This window comes from Mrakia frigida, assembly GCF_051309035.1.
Source record: "Mrakia frigida strain ATCC 22029 unplaced genomic scaffold BDY24scaffold_7, whole genome shotgun sequence".
In the NCBI taxonomy this organism is placed as follows: domain Eukaryota; kingdom Fungi; phylum Basidiomycota; class Tremellomycetes; order Cystofilobasidiales; family Mrakiaceae; genus Mrakia; species Mrakia frigida.
The window spans coordinates 644,131-658,479 of NW_027481274.1; the positions used below are offsets into that span (position 1 = coordinate 644,131).

Consider the following 14,349-nt stretch of genomic DNA (forward strand, 5'->3'; position numbering starts at 1 on the left):
GAAGGGGGGTAGGGGTAGCTGCTATGTCGAGGAGAGGGGCCGAAGGTCGTTCTTTGAGATCGAGAGAGGGGAGGTTGGTGAGAGGAAGGATCTCCAGTGCTGGCGTTCGAGCGATGGGGCTGAGGTCGAGAGCGGGGGAAAGAGGATTGAAGAGGAGGAGTGGGAGTTCGAGTGTCGTACTGGAGAGAACGAGGAAGACGGAAAAAAAAAGTCAGCCATGTCGACAGCAGACAGTGGGAAGGTTTTCCCGATAAAAGTCGCACAAGGCCGAAGAAGGTCGTGCGACAGCAGCTCCGCCCCCTCCTCCAGAAGAGACGGGCAGACGACCTGAGAAAGACAATCGAGCTCACCTCTCGCCGTTTGTCGTCGTCGTAGAGAGTCTCGTAGGCTTGCTTCATCTGGGAAAACCAAGCAGAGAAGGCTTCAGCGTTGGAGCAAGGCGAGGGGAATGAAAGAGGAATGACGACTAACACTCTTGAACTCTTCGACCTCTGTTTCGCTGGAGTTCGTTTTGCGATCAGGATGAGTCTGGAAGAGAAGAAAAACGTCAGTTTTGGTGCTTTCCCTCGCACGAGAGTCCAGATTCCTCACCTTCAGAGCTTTAAGAAGGTAAGCTTTGCGAACTGAAGAGACGCCGAGGTGAAGGAAGACGAAAAACAGGTCAGTCTTCCGTTTCATCTTCTCTCCAAACGTATCAGGGAAGACAGGGACGTACTCTGAGCCTTGGTAGCTTCCGGGGTGAGACCGAGAAGGGCATACAGAGCGGTATGCATGGTTTTAGAAGGGAGGGAAGGGAGGGAGTGGTGGTTGGGGGAACAAAGGAAGAGCGGCGGATCGACTCGAGCTCCGCCCTTCCCTGGGACAGGGGAAAGGGAAAGCGCAGTGTGGAAGGTTTTCCTAGGTCGTTTTGTTGAGAGGTCGGTGTGAAGGCTGGGCTAGGGTGTCGAAGGAACGCGATTTAGAGATGTTGAGTTGGATTTGAGGTTCTGGGGTGCGATGAAAAGCGGCTCGAGCGGTGTTGATCAACAGGGGAAAGCGACGTTCGAGAACGAGGAAAAGATTCAGACTCGTCGAAGTGATGACGCCAGGGTGAGAGACTCTGTTGTCGAACTTGAGCTCTGTAGGAGAGAGGAGGGAGGTGATCAGCCAGAGATCGAAATTTCGAGCAAAGCGAAACGAGGGAGACGCGTCGAACTCACCGACGCGACTGGCCCCCCCGAATCGTAGGCGAAGTCGCGACGAATGCTGAAGCGAGAGCCCGAATGCGTAGAGTCTCGCATTCAGCTGGTCTGGGGTGCGAGATCTGGAGAAGCAACAAATAAGAAGGGGGAAGAGAAAGTCAGGTTGGCAGCACACCTCCCTCCGAACCCTTCCCTGGAACTGATTTACTTCTGAGACTGCACCTCAGGATCCGATTCCGCCCAGTATCAAAAATGACTTCCGCTGGACTGGCCGCCTAGGCAAATCGACGAAGAGCGGACGGTCGCAAGAGAGGAGAGAGGAAAGGACGACTCACCAAGCTCGAAATTTCCTACCACGAGATCTTGGAAGACCCTCCGCAGATCTCCGTCCGCTAGACATAATCAGAATCTACCTCTGTAGAGACTTGAAAGCGCTGAAACGACGAGAACTCGACGACGACGTCGAGTTGTCCGCCTTCGAAAGGCAGAGAGATGGAGGTGAGAAGCGTTCAAAGCCAACATCCCAGGCTGAAATAGCAGTAAGAGAAGTTTTATACTTACAGCAAGTCTTCCCATTGACCTTCCAGAGTCCGTAGCGTCCTCGAATAGGCGGAGAGAAGCTCGAAGGGAGGAGGGAGGGCGAGCGAGCAGCGAACCCTTTTCGATTGATGTTGACCAGCGTTATGACTGAGGCGTAGAAGGGGAGAAAGGAGCCAATCAGCAGACTCGATCAGAGAAGCTAGGCATGCTGGTAACACTAACCTGGTTGTAGAGGAGCGATGGAAGATGCGGGAGAGAGAAAGAAGGAAGAGCGAGCTCGACATTTTTGTTGGAAGGTGAGCGAGATTACTCGTCTCCTCCAGCCGACCACCCCTAAGTAGCTAGGGATAAAACTAAGAGAGTGGCCAAAGCGTTCACAACTGGATGAGCTTGTCGAGAAGAGGGTCAAGATAGATCAGCGCATCAAGAGCGAAGGAGGAAGAGTGCGGCGAGGGCGAGGGCTGAAACGGATCGAGCTTCTTTTTCCGACTCCCTGCTCTTGTCTCGTAGGGATTTTGCGGTGGGTTGCCTGCGACTGTTGAGGAAAGTGCTTTTGGGTCCGTATAAGGTCGAACGAGAAGACTTCGAAAATCTCGATGATGACGGTGGGAGGGAGGTTGAAACGTTGAGTTCAGCCCTCCAAAATCTCAGGAGACCTTTTTAACCTCTCCTTCAACCACATCTCCCTTCAAAATTTATCCATGTCGGACTCGGAAAGACAGCGCTTGCTCCCCTCGCCAGCACCCTCGGAATCTCCCCTCGATCTAAAACATCCTCCGTCGGTTCTGTACGAGCTGAAGCACATCGCTGGGAAATCCCTGCCGTTGGTCCTCGGATTTCTCCTGGAGTCAGGAATAGGCCTTTCCTCAGTCGCTATAGCTGGAAGGTACGTCTCAGGCACTCAAGGCATGCTGCGGCTACCTTCAGATGCTGTTATCTCGCTGTCGGGTGGCTTGTAGAGAGCTGAAGACGAGGGCCGAGTCCAGAAGGTCGAAGCTCACCTTTCTTTCCTTCCTTCTTCTTCTCTCCCACCCGTTCTTTCCTTTCTTCAGGCTGGGAGCAGTTCAACTCGGTGTCGTGGGACAAGGATACATGATTCAGGTCGTCACAGGTCAGTATCTGTATCTTCATTTTTCGAAGTCTCTTTGTCGATTCTCCTCCTCCCTCCGCTTCGCCTTTCCTCTCCTCCTCCCTTCGACCAAACCTCGACTCCTCCGATCGGCCTTTCTTGGCCATATGAGCGACAACAGCACCGTCTGACTTGCCTAAATCCTCTTGGCTTTCTTTTTTTCAGGATCCATCATTACTCTCGCTGCCACGAGCACACAGGTCACTCTTTCCTCCCCGCTCTTCACGTCCCCCGACCATGAGAAGGAGGAGGTTGGCATTATCCTGCAGCGATCTTTGATCCTCGCCAACCTTGGAGCGATCCCTATCTACGTTCTTTGGTGGTTCATCACTCCTGTGATGAAGTGGCTGGGGCAACCCGAGAGTTTAGCAGAGGGACTCGCTCCGTTTCTCAAAGTTATGATCCTCGGTCAGCCTGGTGAGCTCTTTCCCTTCCTTTTAGATCGAGAGGATACGAGTACTGACGCATCTTTCATTTGTCAGGCTTTGTGTTGATGGAGGCTTGTAAGAGCTACCTACAGGTGCAGGGTTCGTCGCCTTCTTCTCACTGTGCCATCCTGTCGTCGTCTTCTCGTCGCTGATTCTTTCCCTCTCGACTCCTTCCCTCCTCACAGGCATGAGTGAGTCGCATCCGTAAAGCAGATATAAAAACATCCTTCTCTCTCGATTCTGACCGTCTGCTTCTTCTCTAGTGGCTCCTCCTACAATCCTCGTCGGCCTTCTCCTCCCCTTCCACATCGCCATCTGCTATTACCTCACTCTCCACACGACCCTTGGAATAGTCGGAGCCGCTCTATCCATCGCCATCACCTTCTGGGCGTTCGCCATCCTCCTCGTCATTTGGATCCGCAACTCGAGAGCGAGCGTGTGCTGGGGAGGTTGGAGCAGGTCGAGTCTCGACGGGTGGTCTCAATTCGTCAAAATTTGGATGCCTGCCATAGTGTGAGTCCCCTCGAAGGCCCAGCTGCCGTCCCTAGTACTGATTTACTCTTCTCTTCCCACAGTATGTGGGCGACGGAGTGGTGGGCTTTCGAGATCGTCGCACTCTTCGCCGGAAGACTTGGGGAGGTCCCCGTTGCTGCTCAAGCTGGACTGTCGTCGCTCGTGAGTTCGATACCGTTTCTTCCTCTCCGAGAACTTTAGCTGACGTGGTGGTTCGTTTTTTAGGACGGAGCGCTTTCTACAATCGCGTATGCGATCTCGTTGTGTTGTTCTGCTCGCCTTGGAAACCTCGTTCGTCTCCTCTCCTTCTTTCGACGCATTTTTCTGCATCTGACCTTCAAATTGATCACTGCTTCCAGATGGGATACGGCCCTTCGTCGATACCCAGGCTCAAGTCTGTCGTCCGGGCAACTCTCATCCTCGAGATCGGCGTAACTCTCAGTGTCGCCACCATCCTGCTCGCGTCGAGAGGAAAGCTCGGTCTTCTTTTCACGGACGACAGGGTCAGTATCTTCTAAATCTCTCGATCCGTCTCCCTCTTCTTTTCGTGGAGGAAGGAAAAGATCCTTTTGGTAGGCCTCGAGCGGCCCGCTGACCTTCGTCTTCTTTGCTCGCCTTCGTTCAGGAAACGCGTGAACTCATCTCCAACGTCTTGATACCCATGGCGGCGTACCAGCTGTTCGACGGACTTCAAGGAGTAGGAGCTGGAATTCTGCGATCGACTGGTCGTCAAGACCTCGGTTCTCTCATCCGTCAGTCTCCTCCTCTGTCTTTTTCGTCTCGAGAGAGAACCGTCGCTGACGCTTCGTTCTCTTCGTGCTACAGATATGCTCTCCTACTACGGAGTCGGGTACGCTACTGATCTCTCTATCTTTTCACTCTCCTTTCCGGGAATTCGAGACGCCGACTGACTCGATGCTCCGTCTCGTTCAGGCTCCCATTCGCCTACTTCCTTGCTTTTTATTTGAGCTGGGGATTGGTCGGTCTGTGGACCGCTCAGGTTGTAGCTCTGGCATTCGTCTCAGGAGCTGAGCTACTCATATATTTCTTCCCTATGAAGTGGGAGAAGGAAGTTGGAAGAGCAGAGGAACGAGGAGAAGAATCGATGTAGAAGAATTAGAATGTGAGCTCGAACGCTCTTTCCTTTGTCGATCCAACGCTCGAACTGACTTTTGTTCCCATCTTTTCAACAGTTATATCGTCTTGTATCAATCATGTATCACCATTTCCGTCTTCTCTTCAGAGAGCAGACTTTTGGGAGGCGTTCAGATCGGTTTCGAATCCGACGCGTCGACAAGCCTCCCTGTGAGTCGCTCTTCTGATCGGAGACTCACGATTCAAGCTCAAGCTGACTTTCGCCACTTTCTCTCGCCTCGTTCGTAGTTTTCCTCGTCTCGAAGAGTATCCCTTCGCTTCCAACCACCACCTCCCGACCTCCGGACCCGTCCTTATCGTCCCTCGAACAACAAGCCTGGCGCTCGTTCCTCTCACACTCCAACCACCTTTCACACTTCCAATCTATCACACCTCCTACATACTTCTCATCATGAAGACCTACTTCCCCCTCTCTCACCGTCCTCGCTTCTCTCGCCATCGAAGCTTCCTCATCCTCGCCGCTTCGACTCCTCCAGCTCGATCTCGGTCTCCATAGCTTACACTAGTAGTATCTCGCCTGCGATAAACCTTGATTTATGATCTCTCTACGAATCTCAGCTGGATCTTGCAGAAGAGAAAGGAGACCGTCGAAGGAGTTCGTCAGAAGCGGGTCATTCAAAAGTCGTCAGGGCGAAGAAAAGCAAAGCAGCACCACCAAATATGTAGAAATGTAGAAGATGGAGAATAAATACCAAGAGTGAGAGAAACATATCCGAGAGAAGAAAGACAAAGCCAAACGAAAACAACGATTCAAGGCGATTCCCAAAACAAACCCCTCCTCCAAGCCTCAACCTCTCCCTTCCTCGGAACCCACTTCAAACACCAAACATCCAGAACCAGTAATTTCCCCATCTTCCGCTTCGAAACCTCGGCCTTGATCTCCTCGAGGTCACGCAAGTAAGTGGACACGTCGTCCGAAGAAAGAAGGACGACCTTCACTCCACCGAGGAGCGGTGACGGAGAGTCGAGTAGTGCGTTAAGGGTAGGCTGAAGGTTTTGCGGAAAAGGGAGGAGGTCGATCGCTGATCGGGGGAGGGAGGTTGGGTTGAGGGATTTGAAGGTGATGTTGTGGGAGGGAGGGATGAAGATGGGAGCGGACTGGAGGAGCTGGGCGAGGGTGATGGTTGGGATATTGGGTTTGGAGGGAAGTCGGTTGCCGATGAAGGAGGGAAGAGGATTGTGAGTGGATGGAATTGGGGAGAGTGGAAGTGGCGGAAGGAAGAGATTCGAGGTTGAAGGAGACGCGTCGACGGCGGTCGGTCGAGGTCGTTTTCGTGGGCTGGAGTTCGAGGAAGACGAAGTCGAGGCTTCTTGGCGAGCAGGGACGATGGGAAAGATGAGTCGAGGGGTTTTGGATGTGGTGAGGTGGGAAGGGAAGACTGATGACGGTGGAGGGGGAGGGAACGAAGGTGAGAGGCAAACTCCGCTGTCGTCCGGACGTTGAGCTTTGGCAAGCGTTTGAGCAAGCTTCATCGAAGAGGACAGGATTGAAGGGCTTCCGACGACGGCTTCGGTAGGAGGAGAGTCACTGGGTGATGTAGGAGGAGGGGTAGGAAGGACCTGGGAAGCGACGACGTTCGAGATCGACTGGAGGTGTTTGACGAAGGGGCGGACGAGCGAAGGAGCCCAGGTTTGTCGTCCCTTCCCTTTGTCAAGCGACGGCGACGTTGGAGGAGTCGAGACGATGACCATCCTCTTCTTCCTAGGCGACGGCGAAGGCGAAGACGACCTGGCGACGTCCTGCTGCTCGTCCTCGTCCTCGGTTTCCGACGCGTCCCTCGTTCGAATCGATGTCGAGCACAACGGCACTCCCCGCTCCTCCAGCTCCTTCAACTCCTCCTGCGATTCCCTCTCAACCTCATCCCTGATCTTCTCCTCCCAGAACTCAGGTCCGTGGACGACCAAAGGAGCCACGGCTTCGTCCTTCTGGATCGGGGGAGGGAAGAGGAAGTCCAGGTCGAGGGAGTCGGAGAGCGATCCTTGTTGCTGTTCATCCGCTGGATCTTGTCGTCCGAGGTCAGCGAGAGCGAGTTTCCGATAGGCTGCGGAGGAGAGGCCTGCGAGAGATGGGAAAGGGACGAATCAGCGATCGTTTCGGCGACGACGATGAAAAGGCGAGAGGAGAGCGAGAGCTGACCTTCCGTCCACGATTTACCGCCACCATCACCCCTCCTTGGATAGATCTTCGAGAATCGAGGCCAACGAAGCTCGAAGTGCTGTGAAGAAAGAGAGGATGAGTCAGCGGCTGCGTCGATCGACAGATGGAATCGAGGGAAAGACGCGACGAACCAAGGATCGAGGAATCTTTTGGAAGCTACAAGGGAGAGAAGCAGGAAAACGTATCAGCCTAGCAACGTGGTTTCGACCTTAATCTACCAGGAAGCTCACCCAGCACCGAACACCTCAGCCAACAAAGGCTGTTTCAGCATGACCATCGGAGGGGGGAGGTTGGGTGCGAGTTGGAACGAGTAGCTGTGAGTTTCCGTCTACAGAGCCCAAACCATTACGACCACAAGGTTTTGAGTCAGTTGAAGGCTTCGGGGATTCGTGTTCGAACGGGATCTGGAGGAGGAGGCAGGAGGCAGGAGAAGAGTCAAAGACTCACACCCTTGAAAGGAACCCAACCTCCGCTCTGGAGTCTATCGTTCCACCAGTCGAGTTGTATCCGAGTGAGACCGTACGAGACCGAAAAGAGGACGATGATGTGAGGCTGAGGAAGAGCCGCGAACGAGAGAAGAAAGAGGGTCGAGATCAGCGTTCGTCGAGTCGAAACAAGAAAAGCAACGTCGGACTCACACTTCCAGAACGACTCTCATCTTGAACACCGACATAGAAGGTTGTGAAAACGTTCGGAGAAACTAAAAGATGGAAAACAGATGACGGGAGAAGGTCAGGCTCGAGCACCAACGTGTCTTGTCGAATGAAAGAAAACAGACGAACCGTTCAGTTCCCTCCCTCGATCCTTGTCCCAGCTCGCCCCAACAACGACGAGATCGATGGTGTCTTGAAGTCCGGGGATGTAGTCTCGCTTGAGCTGCGATTCCAAAACGCCCCCAAAAAGAGGTCAGTCGAGGCGAGACGACGAGACAGAACGCGTTTGACCACAAAGAAAAGAAGAGAAGGAATGTGAGAGCGAGAAGGACGAACCTTCACCCAAGCAGGTTTCCAGTTGTACTTCGACTCGTCGGACTTAAGAACGAGACCCTCTGTTGAATCAACCGAGCGAGAAGGAAAGTGGATCGAGTCAGTACGAGACGAGGGAAGAGGAGGAGGAGATCGAAACAAACCTTCGTGAGCACTCAGGCTCTTGGCAAAAGCCAGTTGAAGGTCCTAGAGAGTAGCAACACGATGAACCGTGGTCAGGTGGAAACTCTAGACTCGCGGAAAGAGAAGACGAAAAAACGACTCACATTCTCAGCCACCTCCATCCCCAAACTCATCCTCACTTCCTCTCTCTTTGCCAGCATCGACTGTTCCACCCACAAACAAAGCCAACCCACAAGCCCGTCAGTTCATCTGTTACAACCTTCTTCCTACTTCGAAAGGAACGCAGACACGGCGCTCACGAATCCCTCCACCTCCCTCACAACCTCCTCCAAACACTTCCTCCTCTCGCCGTAACTCCTCCAAAGCATCTCCTCCCCGTCGATCTCCAGAACATCAAAGAATACCAGCATTGTATGCAGATCACACGGGTTGGGTTCTTGGGAATCCGATTCCCTGTGGAAAATGAACAGCAACAACGGACCCGAACGGAGAAAGTCAGCTTCGGGGACGCGCCTCGTTTCGCTTTACGGCCTTTCGCCTCGACTCACCCAAGGCGATTAACCCCCCAGCCAGCCCTCCTATCCCCTTCGCACTGAACGATTTTCCAAAACTCCTCGATCTTCTTCTTGGTCTCGTTGTAAGGGACCATTTCCGCTTCGAGGATGATCGTTCGTTGGACGTTGCGATTGACGAGGGAGGGTTTGGAGGCACATGTTTGGTCGAGGCGGGCGAGGAGGTGTGAATTGAGGAGGAATGGGGGCATGTATTGAGGGAGGGAGAGGGCTGAGAGGATGGCTCTGCGAGCGACGAGGGAGAAAAGAAGGGGTGAGAAAGCGACGGGAAGAGAAAGAGAGAGTGAAGGAGATGTGCGAACGGATGAGTAGATTGGCGATCTCGAGTAGAGTCCCGTTTGGACTTGGAGAATATCTTGATCTGCTGGCCGATGGGGAGGGACAGGTTGATGTGGATTTGCATCCTGTTTTGAATGAGAACGAAGGAGGAAGAGAACGCGTCGGTCAGTCGTTGTTTGAGCTCGCAAGAATCGAAGACAGAACGAGCGATATGAAGGAAGATGCTGGTACGTACCTCTCTCCATCATACTTTGTCTCAGCGTAGACTAATCGACTCCCTGCCTTCTGGAACTGCATCAGCGAAGCTCGAACGGCCGTTCCTTTTTGGCATTTCGGGATCTGGAGGTCGTCGTTTCGTCGTCAAAGCGGGAAAGTCAGTCCCAACCGTCAGACACTCTTACGCTCTCCTTTACAGCACCATAGAGGGCACTCACCTCGACATTCACCCCGACCTTGACTCCCCTCTCCCTCCTCTCCAGCGCGTCCAACGCGTCCCAGAAGTTGCCCCTCGTCCTGTAAGCCTTCCCAAACTCCCTCGTCGGATCCCACAAGTCCATCACCTCCCAGGGAACGAGCTTGTAGATGCTAGCTGCGTCGTAGAGAGCGAGAGAGGTGTACTGGAGGCGGGAGGGAGGAGGGTGCAGGAAGGGAGTGATGTCTCGAAGGAGGAGTTGGGTGAGGAAGGAGCTGGCGAGGGGTGAGAGGGTGGAGTAGAGGTAGGCTAGGAGGGAGCGGGAGGAATGGCGGGTTTGTAGGGGGTGGAGAGCTGATGCATGAAGGGAAGGAAAATGGGAGGGTTTAGAGGGAAAGAAGAAGGGAGAGCGACGAGGACGAGAAGACGAACCTCGGATGTGATCTGACGACCAAACGGAGTGGGAAGCGAGTTCGTTAAGGAGATGATCGACTTGACTGATGGTCAGAGATGATTTCAGAGTCTCCAGACGCGAAAACAAAAGAAGAAAATCGACGCGTGTGAGCTCAAACGTCAACAACCAAGCTCAACTCAACGCTCGAGCTCACCAAATCATCCCTCCTCTCCCTCACGAGACCCATCACGACCTCGCCCATAGACCCACTCCAATCCTTCCTCGTCACGCCATCCGTCTCCCAAAAACTGGCATCATCCCACCTCCTCAACGGTTCTCCAGCCTTCCAGCCTCCATCCTCCCTCCTGCCAAACTCGACTCCGAGAACCTCCTTCAGCGACGTGCCGAGCTTGCCCTCCTTCGAGTTGTATCTTCTATGGATATCCAGATGAGGGAAGATCATCCCGAAGAGTATCTTGCCGAGGTGAGTGCGGGAGGGCGAAGAAGGAGGGACGAGGGAGAAGAGGTGCGAGAGGGGACGGTGGGTTTTGGATCGAAGGAGGGCTGAAGAGGAAGCCGTTCGTTTGGAGAGAGGGACGGGTGGGATGAGCGAGATAAGGTGAAGGTGATGAACGAGGCTAGATAAGATGATAAGATGAGAGATTAGATAGGAAGAAGTCGAGAGAGTCGAGAGAGCTCACTCTTCAAAGAGGACGTCGTGTTGGACGGGAGGAGGAAGGGAGGAGGAGGGGAAGGCGATAAAGGAAGACGAAGAAGAGCTCCCCGAGCTTTTACGTCGACCTAGAGGCCTCACCATCGCGAGGGAAAAGAGCGGAGAGGGGGAGGGAACGAGAAAAGAAGGTGAAAAAAAAGAGAGATGCTGGTGGGTTGAGGCAAAGAGGAGAGAGGGCTCGGGCTGAGCTCGAAATCGAGGTCGCGTCGGACCCCTTCGCCTCCCGCAAACCACAACAGTCGACTCTTAAGAGGATATCAACGTTTGGCTTCATAGATATTTAGATCGGATTGAGGTACGTCCCCTGAGCAGCTTCTATACTTCTACAAGCTCAGGATTGCTGACCTTTTGGCTACTTTTCGCCAACAACAAAACAGAACACGCGCCCGTCCCTTCCCTTCCCTCCCCCGTCATCATGGTCTCTCCTCCCTCTCCATCACCACCACCTTCAAGCATACGACCCATCTCCCCTCTACCATCACCACCACCACCATTTATACCACGGAGCCGAATTCTGGACGATTCCCTGCCTTCGTTGAAACTCGAACCCGATTTCGATTCCGACTCGGATGAGCTCTTCCCTCCTCCTGCTCATCCCTCCCGTCCCTCCTCCCCTCAGCCTGCCTCCGACTCCTCAGGATCAGAAGACGACTCCAAAAAGCGCAAACTCTACGTCCGGAAGAAACCCGTCCTCGGTCCAGCAGGAGAGAAGAAGTTCTTAACCGAAGGAATCTACTCAAGCTCAACTTCCCAACGACCTCCCTCCCTCCTCCTTCCTCCTCCTCCTCCGACGTCAAAAGTCGGCTCCAAACCACCTCCACAACCAGCACACGAGGAAACCAAAAAGTCCAAGAGGTTCAAGCCCTACGTTGGCTACGAGACTATCTTACCAGATGGGAGGGTCGTCGAAGGGAAGCTGGATTTACACGCTCCCGTTCAGCTCGACGCCGAGATGGGAAGCTCGACGGTTGAGCCGGAGGCAGAGATCAGTGCTAGAGATGCGAGGTCGAGGCTCAGAACTCGAATGTCCCTACCAGCAACCCTCCCTCCACCACCTCCGCCAGCGCCAGCACCTACTCCCTCCCACACCACCAACTTCGTCCAGATCGTCTCCCTCCCCGTCGCTTCTCTCGCTCCCCTCCCTCCCTCCGGCGGAGTCCTCAACGGAACTCGTTCTCGACCTCGGGCTTCCCTTCCCTCCCTACCCTCCTTCTCTCAACAACCCAAAGCCTCCACCTCGGCTCCTCCTCCTCCAACAGGTCCACCCAAACCCTTCTCCTTCCCTCTGCCCAACCCTTTCTGCTTCCCTCTCCCTCAGCCCTCGAACCTCCTCCGCCACAGAAAGGATTTCGCTCTGCCGTACGATATCCGGTGGGAAGTGGAGAATGGGAGTATCAAGAGGAAGAAGAAGGAGAACGTTCCGGGGAAGTATGTCAAGTTGGCGCAGAGTGAGTTCGATTTCGAAGGTGGTTTGGGTTTCGGAGAGGAGAGGGAAGCTGATTCGTTGGTTTGATTTTGGTTCAGACACGTTCCCTGAGAGAGGAAAGGATATGGATCCGACGGGACCTGCGATCTGTAGCTGTGTGCTTCCGAAGGGGAAGAACGAGGAAGGGTGCGGGGAGGGCTGTATGAACAGGTCAGTTCTTTTCGTCGTCTGTCTTTTTCAAGACTTTCGCTGACCCTCGTTGCTTCGTTCTTTGTCGCTTCCTCAGGATGATGCAGTACCTCTGTCATCCCAAAACCTGCCCGTGTGGAGATCGGTTCGTCGCTCTTTTTTCCCCTTCGTTCGTCTCGTCGCTGATCTCGTTTGCTCGTTTGTCTTTTGGATTCAGATGCTCCAACAAGTCTCTCTACAAGAGGAAGAGTCCTGATATCAAGATCTTCTGGGTGAGGGTCCTCTTTCTCATCTTCCTCTCTCGTACCTCGACTCGAGGAAGAGCGAACGACGCGTCTGACTCTCTCTCTCTCTCTTTTCGTCCCTTTCGCACAGACCGGAAACCGAGGATTCGGACTCCAAGCCGTCGAGAAGATCCCCAAGGGTACCTTCGTTATCGATTACCGTTCGTTTCCTTTCACCTCTCTCAAACCTCCCGCTCACGTCGAAACGAAACGTTGACCTCTCTTCGCCTCGACGTCGTTGTCCGTCGCTCTTCGTTCGTTCTTCAGGTGGTGAAATCATCGAGATCTCAACCTACTACGATCGAATCCTCACCGACTACGCCGGCAGGAACGACTACTACGCGCTCGAGTATGGAGAGGGAGAGGTCATTGATGCGGGACAGAAGGGGAACGCGGCGAGGTTCATCAATCGTGAGTGGCTCTCTCTCTTTCCTCTATCTTCTTCTGGATCATACTGTTCACCTCTCGTGTCCCTTTTCGTCTCGTTCGACTGCCTCACGCTCGAGCACGAGCGAAGTCGAACCCGAAACTGACGCGTCTCTCTCCTCCGTTCGTTTGCTTCGTTTCAGACGGCTGCTCACCGAATCTCGAAGTCCACAAACTCACCACTCTTGGATCCGGAGTCGAGGAGTACGAGGTTGGATTGTGGAGTAGTAGGGATATTCTTCCGGGCGAGGAGGTACGTTACCTTCTCCCAAATCCCCCGTCCTCTTCCTTCTCTCCTCCTGTCTTTCCCCTTTTCTGTAGCTAACAGACCTCTCTCTTCCCTCCCTTCCCTTCTATTCAGCTCTTCTACGACTACAACTTCGACTCCTTCGGCGATCGTCCCTCCAAGAAACCCTCCAAATCCTCCCCAACCAACCTCGAACCTTCCTCTCCCACCGCTTCCTCCTCCACCCTCGTCCTCCCTGCCGTCCTCGCCAAAGCTCCAGGAAACGGTCGTCAACGTTGCAACTGTGGAGCGAGGGCGTGTACGGGCTGGATCGGTGGTTCCGCTCCCGCTGCCAACTCGTCGCTCAAGGGAAAGGAGAAGGAGAAGGAGATGAGCTCTTCGGGAGGAGGGAAGTCGAACGGGGCTGGGAAAGCAGCGAAGAAGGCGAAGGGGAAGGGGAAAGCAGCGTTGCTGGTCGCTGCTGTGGCTGCGAAGGGGAAGGGGGGTGGGAAGAAGGGGAAGGGGAGGGATGCGGTGAGGAAGAGTAAACTTGGAGGGGCGGGAGGAGCGGGAGGGAAGAAGGGTGGGACGCTGAAGGTGAAGGGGAAGGGAGGGAAGAAGTAGAGCGGCGGAGGGGAGAGGTGGTGGTGCTGATGGGTTAGCAGGTGGGAGAGAGGGATGGGAGGAAGGGAGGGAGGGAGAAGTGGGGACGCGTTTAGTTTTGCTTTGGTTTTTATCTCGTCCGCTGTTTTGAGTTATCGGTCGTTGGTTATCAGTTCTTTGGGGCGATGGGATAGTTTTCGTTGTTTCGGAGGGAGGGAGAAGAGAGGGGAAGGAGGGAAGAGCGGGAAGAGGAAGACGCGTCGAAGGCTGTCGGACGGTGAGGGAGAGTTTTGTTGAGAGTATGTTTCCACTGAGAGGACTGGTGGGGATTAAACAAGAAGGGAAACAGTTTGAAAGGTAGCAGCGAGGAGAGGAAGACCTGAGGCGAGAGAGGAAGTGGACGAACGTGTCGGCGTCTCTGCTCCTGCTTTGGGCTCCGTCAGAAGAAAGCTTGCACTTCGATGGTAGCGAGCCTCTGGAATTTTCTCTACATCTACTGCCTATGAGGCGGTGATCCGCGAAAGTCTCGCCTGCAGGAAGGAAGGCAGAGAGCAACGACGCGTCGATGGACGAAGCGATGATCCGACGGCTC

At 54.1% G+C, this 14,349-nt stretch overlaps 4 protein-coding genes across 4 annotated transcripts; 3 read left to right on the top strand and 1 right to left on the bottom strand.

The window, feature by feature from the left end:
* Positions 1–3: 3 nt before the first annotated feature.
* Positions 4–932, top strand: BDY24DRAFT_382098 (uncharacterized protein). The gene is made up of 5 exons (XM_076639451.1): positions 4–179; positions 351–398; positions 472–528; positions 592–623; positions 716–932. The coding sequence occupies exons 1-5, from the start codon at positions 24–26 to the stop codon at positions 912–914; spliced, it is 492 nt and encodes a 163-aa protein (XP_076498918.1). The 5' UTR covers positions 4–23; the 3' UTR covers positions 915–932.
* Positions 933–2,422: 1,490 nt separating this feature from the next.
* On the top strand, positions 2,423–4,902 carry BDY24DRAFT_338007 (mate-domain-containing protein; the record flags this gene model as incomplete). The annotated part of the gene is made up of 9 exons (XM_076637307.1): positions 2,423–2,607; positions 2,774–2,832; positions 3,016–3,306; positions 3,542–3,791; positions 3,854–3,953; positions 4,017–4,082; positions 4,151–4,294; positions 4,417–4,568; positions 4,725–4,902. The coding sequence occupies 9 exons, from the start codon at positions 2,423–2,425 to the stop codon at positions 4,900–4,902; spliced, it is 1,425 nt and encodes a 474-aa protein (XP_076498919.1).
* Positions 4,903–5,588: 686 nt separating this feature from the next.
* On the bottom strand, positions 5,589–10,508 carry BDY24DRAFT_382104 (uncharacterized protein). The gene is made up of 17 exons (XM_076639452.1): positions 10,085–10,508; positions 9,909–9,999; positions 9,499–9,830; positions 9,300–9,403; positions 9,088–9,189; positions 8,762–9,010; positions 8,513–8,666; positions 8,357–8,416; positions 8,234–8,276; positions 8,094–8,152; positions 7,887–7,980; positions 7,743–7,804; positions 7,552–7,656; positions 7,335–7,432; positions 7,236–7,260; positions 7,084–7,162; positions 5,589–7,003 (listed from the first exon to the last, which is right to left on the bottom strand). The coding sequence occupies exons 1-17, from the start codon at positions 10,331–10,333 to the stop codon at positions 5,697–5,699; spliced, it is 3,213 nt and encodes a 1,070-aa protein (XP_076498920.1). The 5' UTR covers positions 10,334–10,508; the 3' UTR covers positions 5,589–5,696.
* Positions 10,509–11,018: 510 nt separating this feature from the next.
* Positions 11,019–13,778, top strand: BDY24DRAFT_413322 (uncharacterized protein; the record flags this gene model as incomplete). The annotated part of the gene is made up of 8 exons (XM_076643171.1): positions 11,019–12,051; positions 12,128–12,215; positions 12,316–12,363; positions 12,436–12,490; positions 12,594–12,663; positions 12,770–12,913; positions 13,072–13,181; positions 13,290–13,778. The coding sequence occupies 8 exons, from the start codon at positions 11,019–11,021 to the stop codon at positions 13,776–13,778; spliced, it is 2,037 nt and encodes a 678-aa protein (XP_076498921.1).
* Positions 13,779–14,349: the final 571 nt, after the last annotated feature.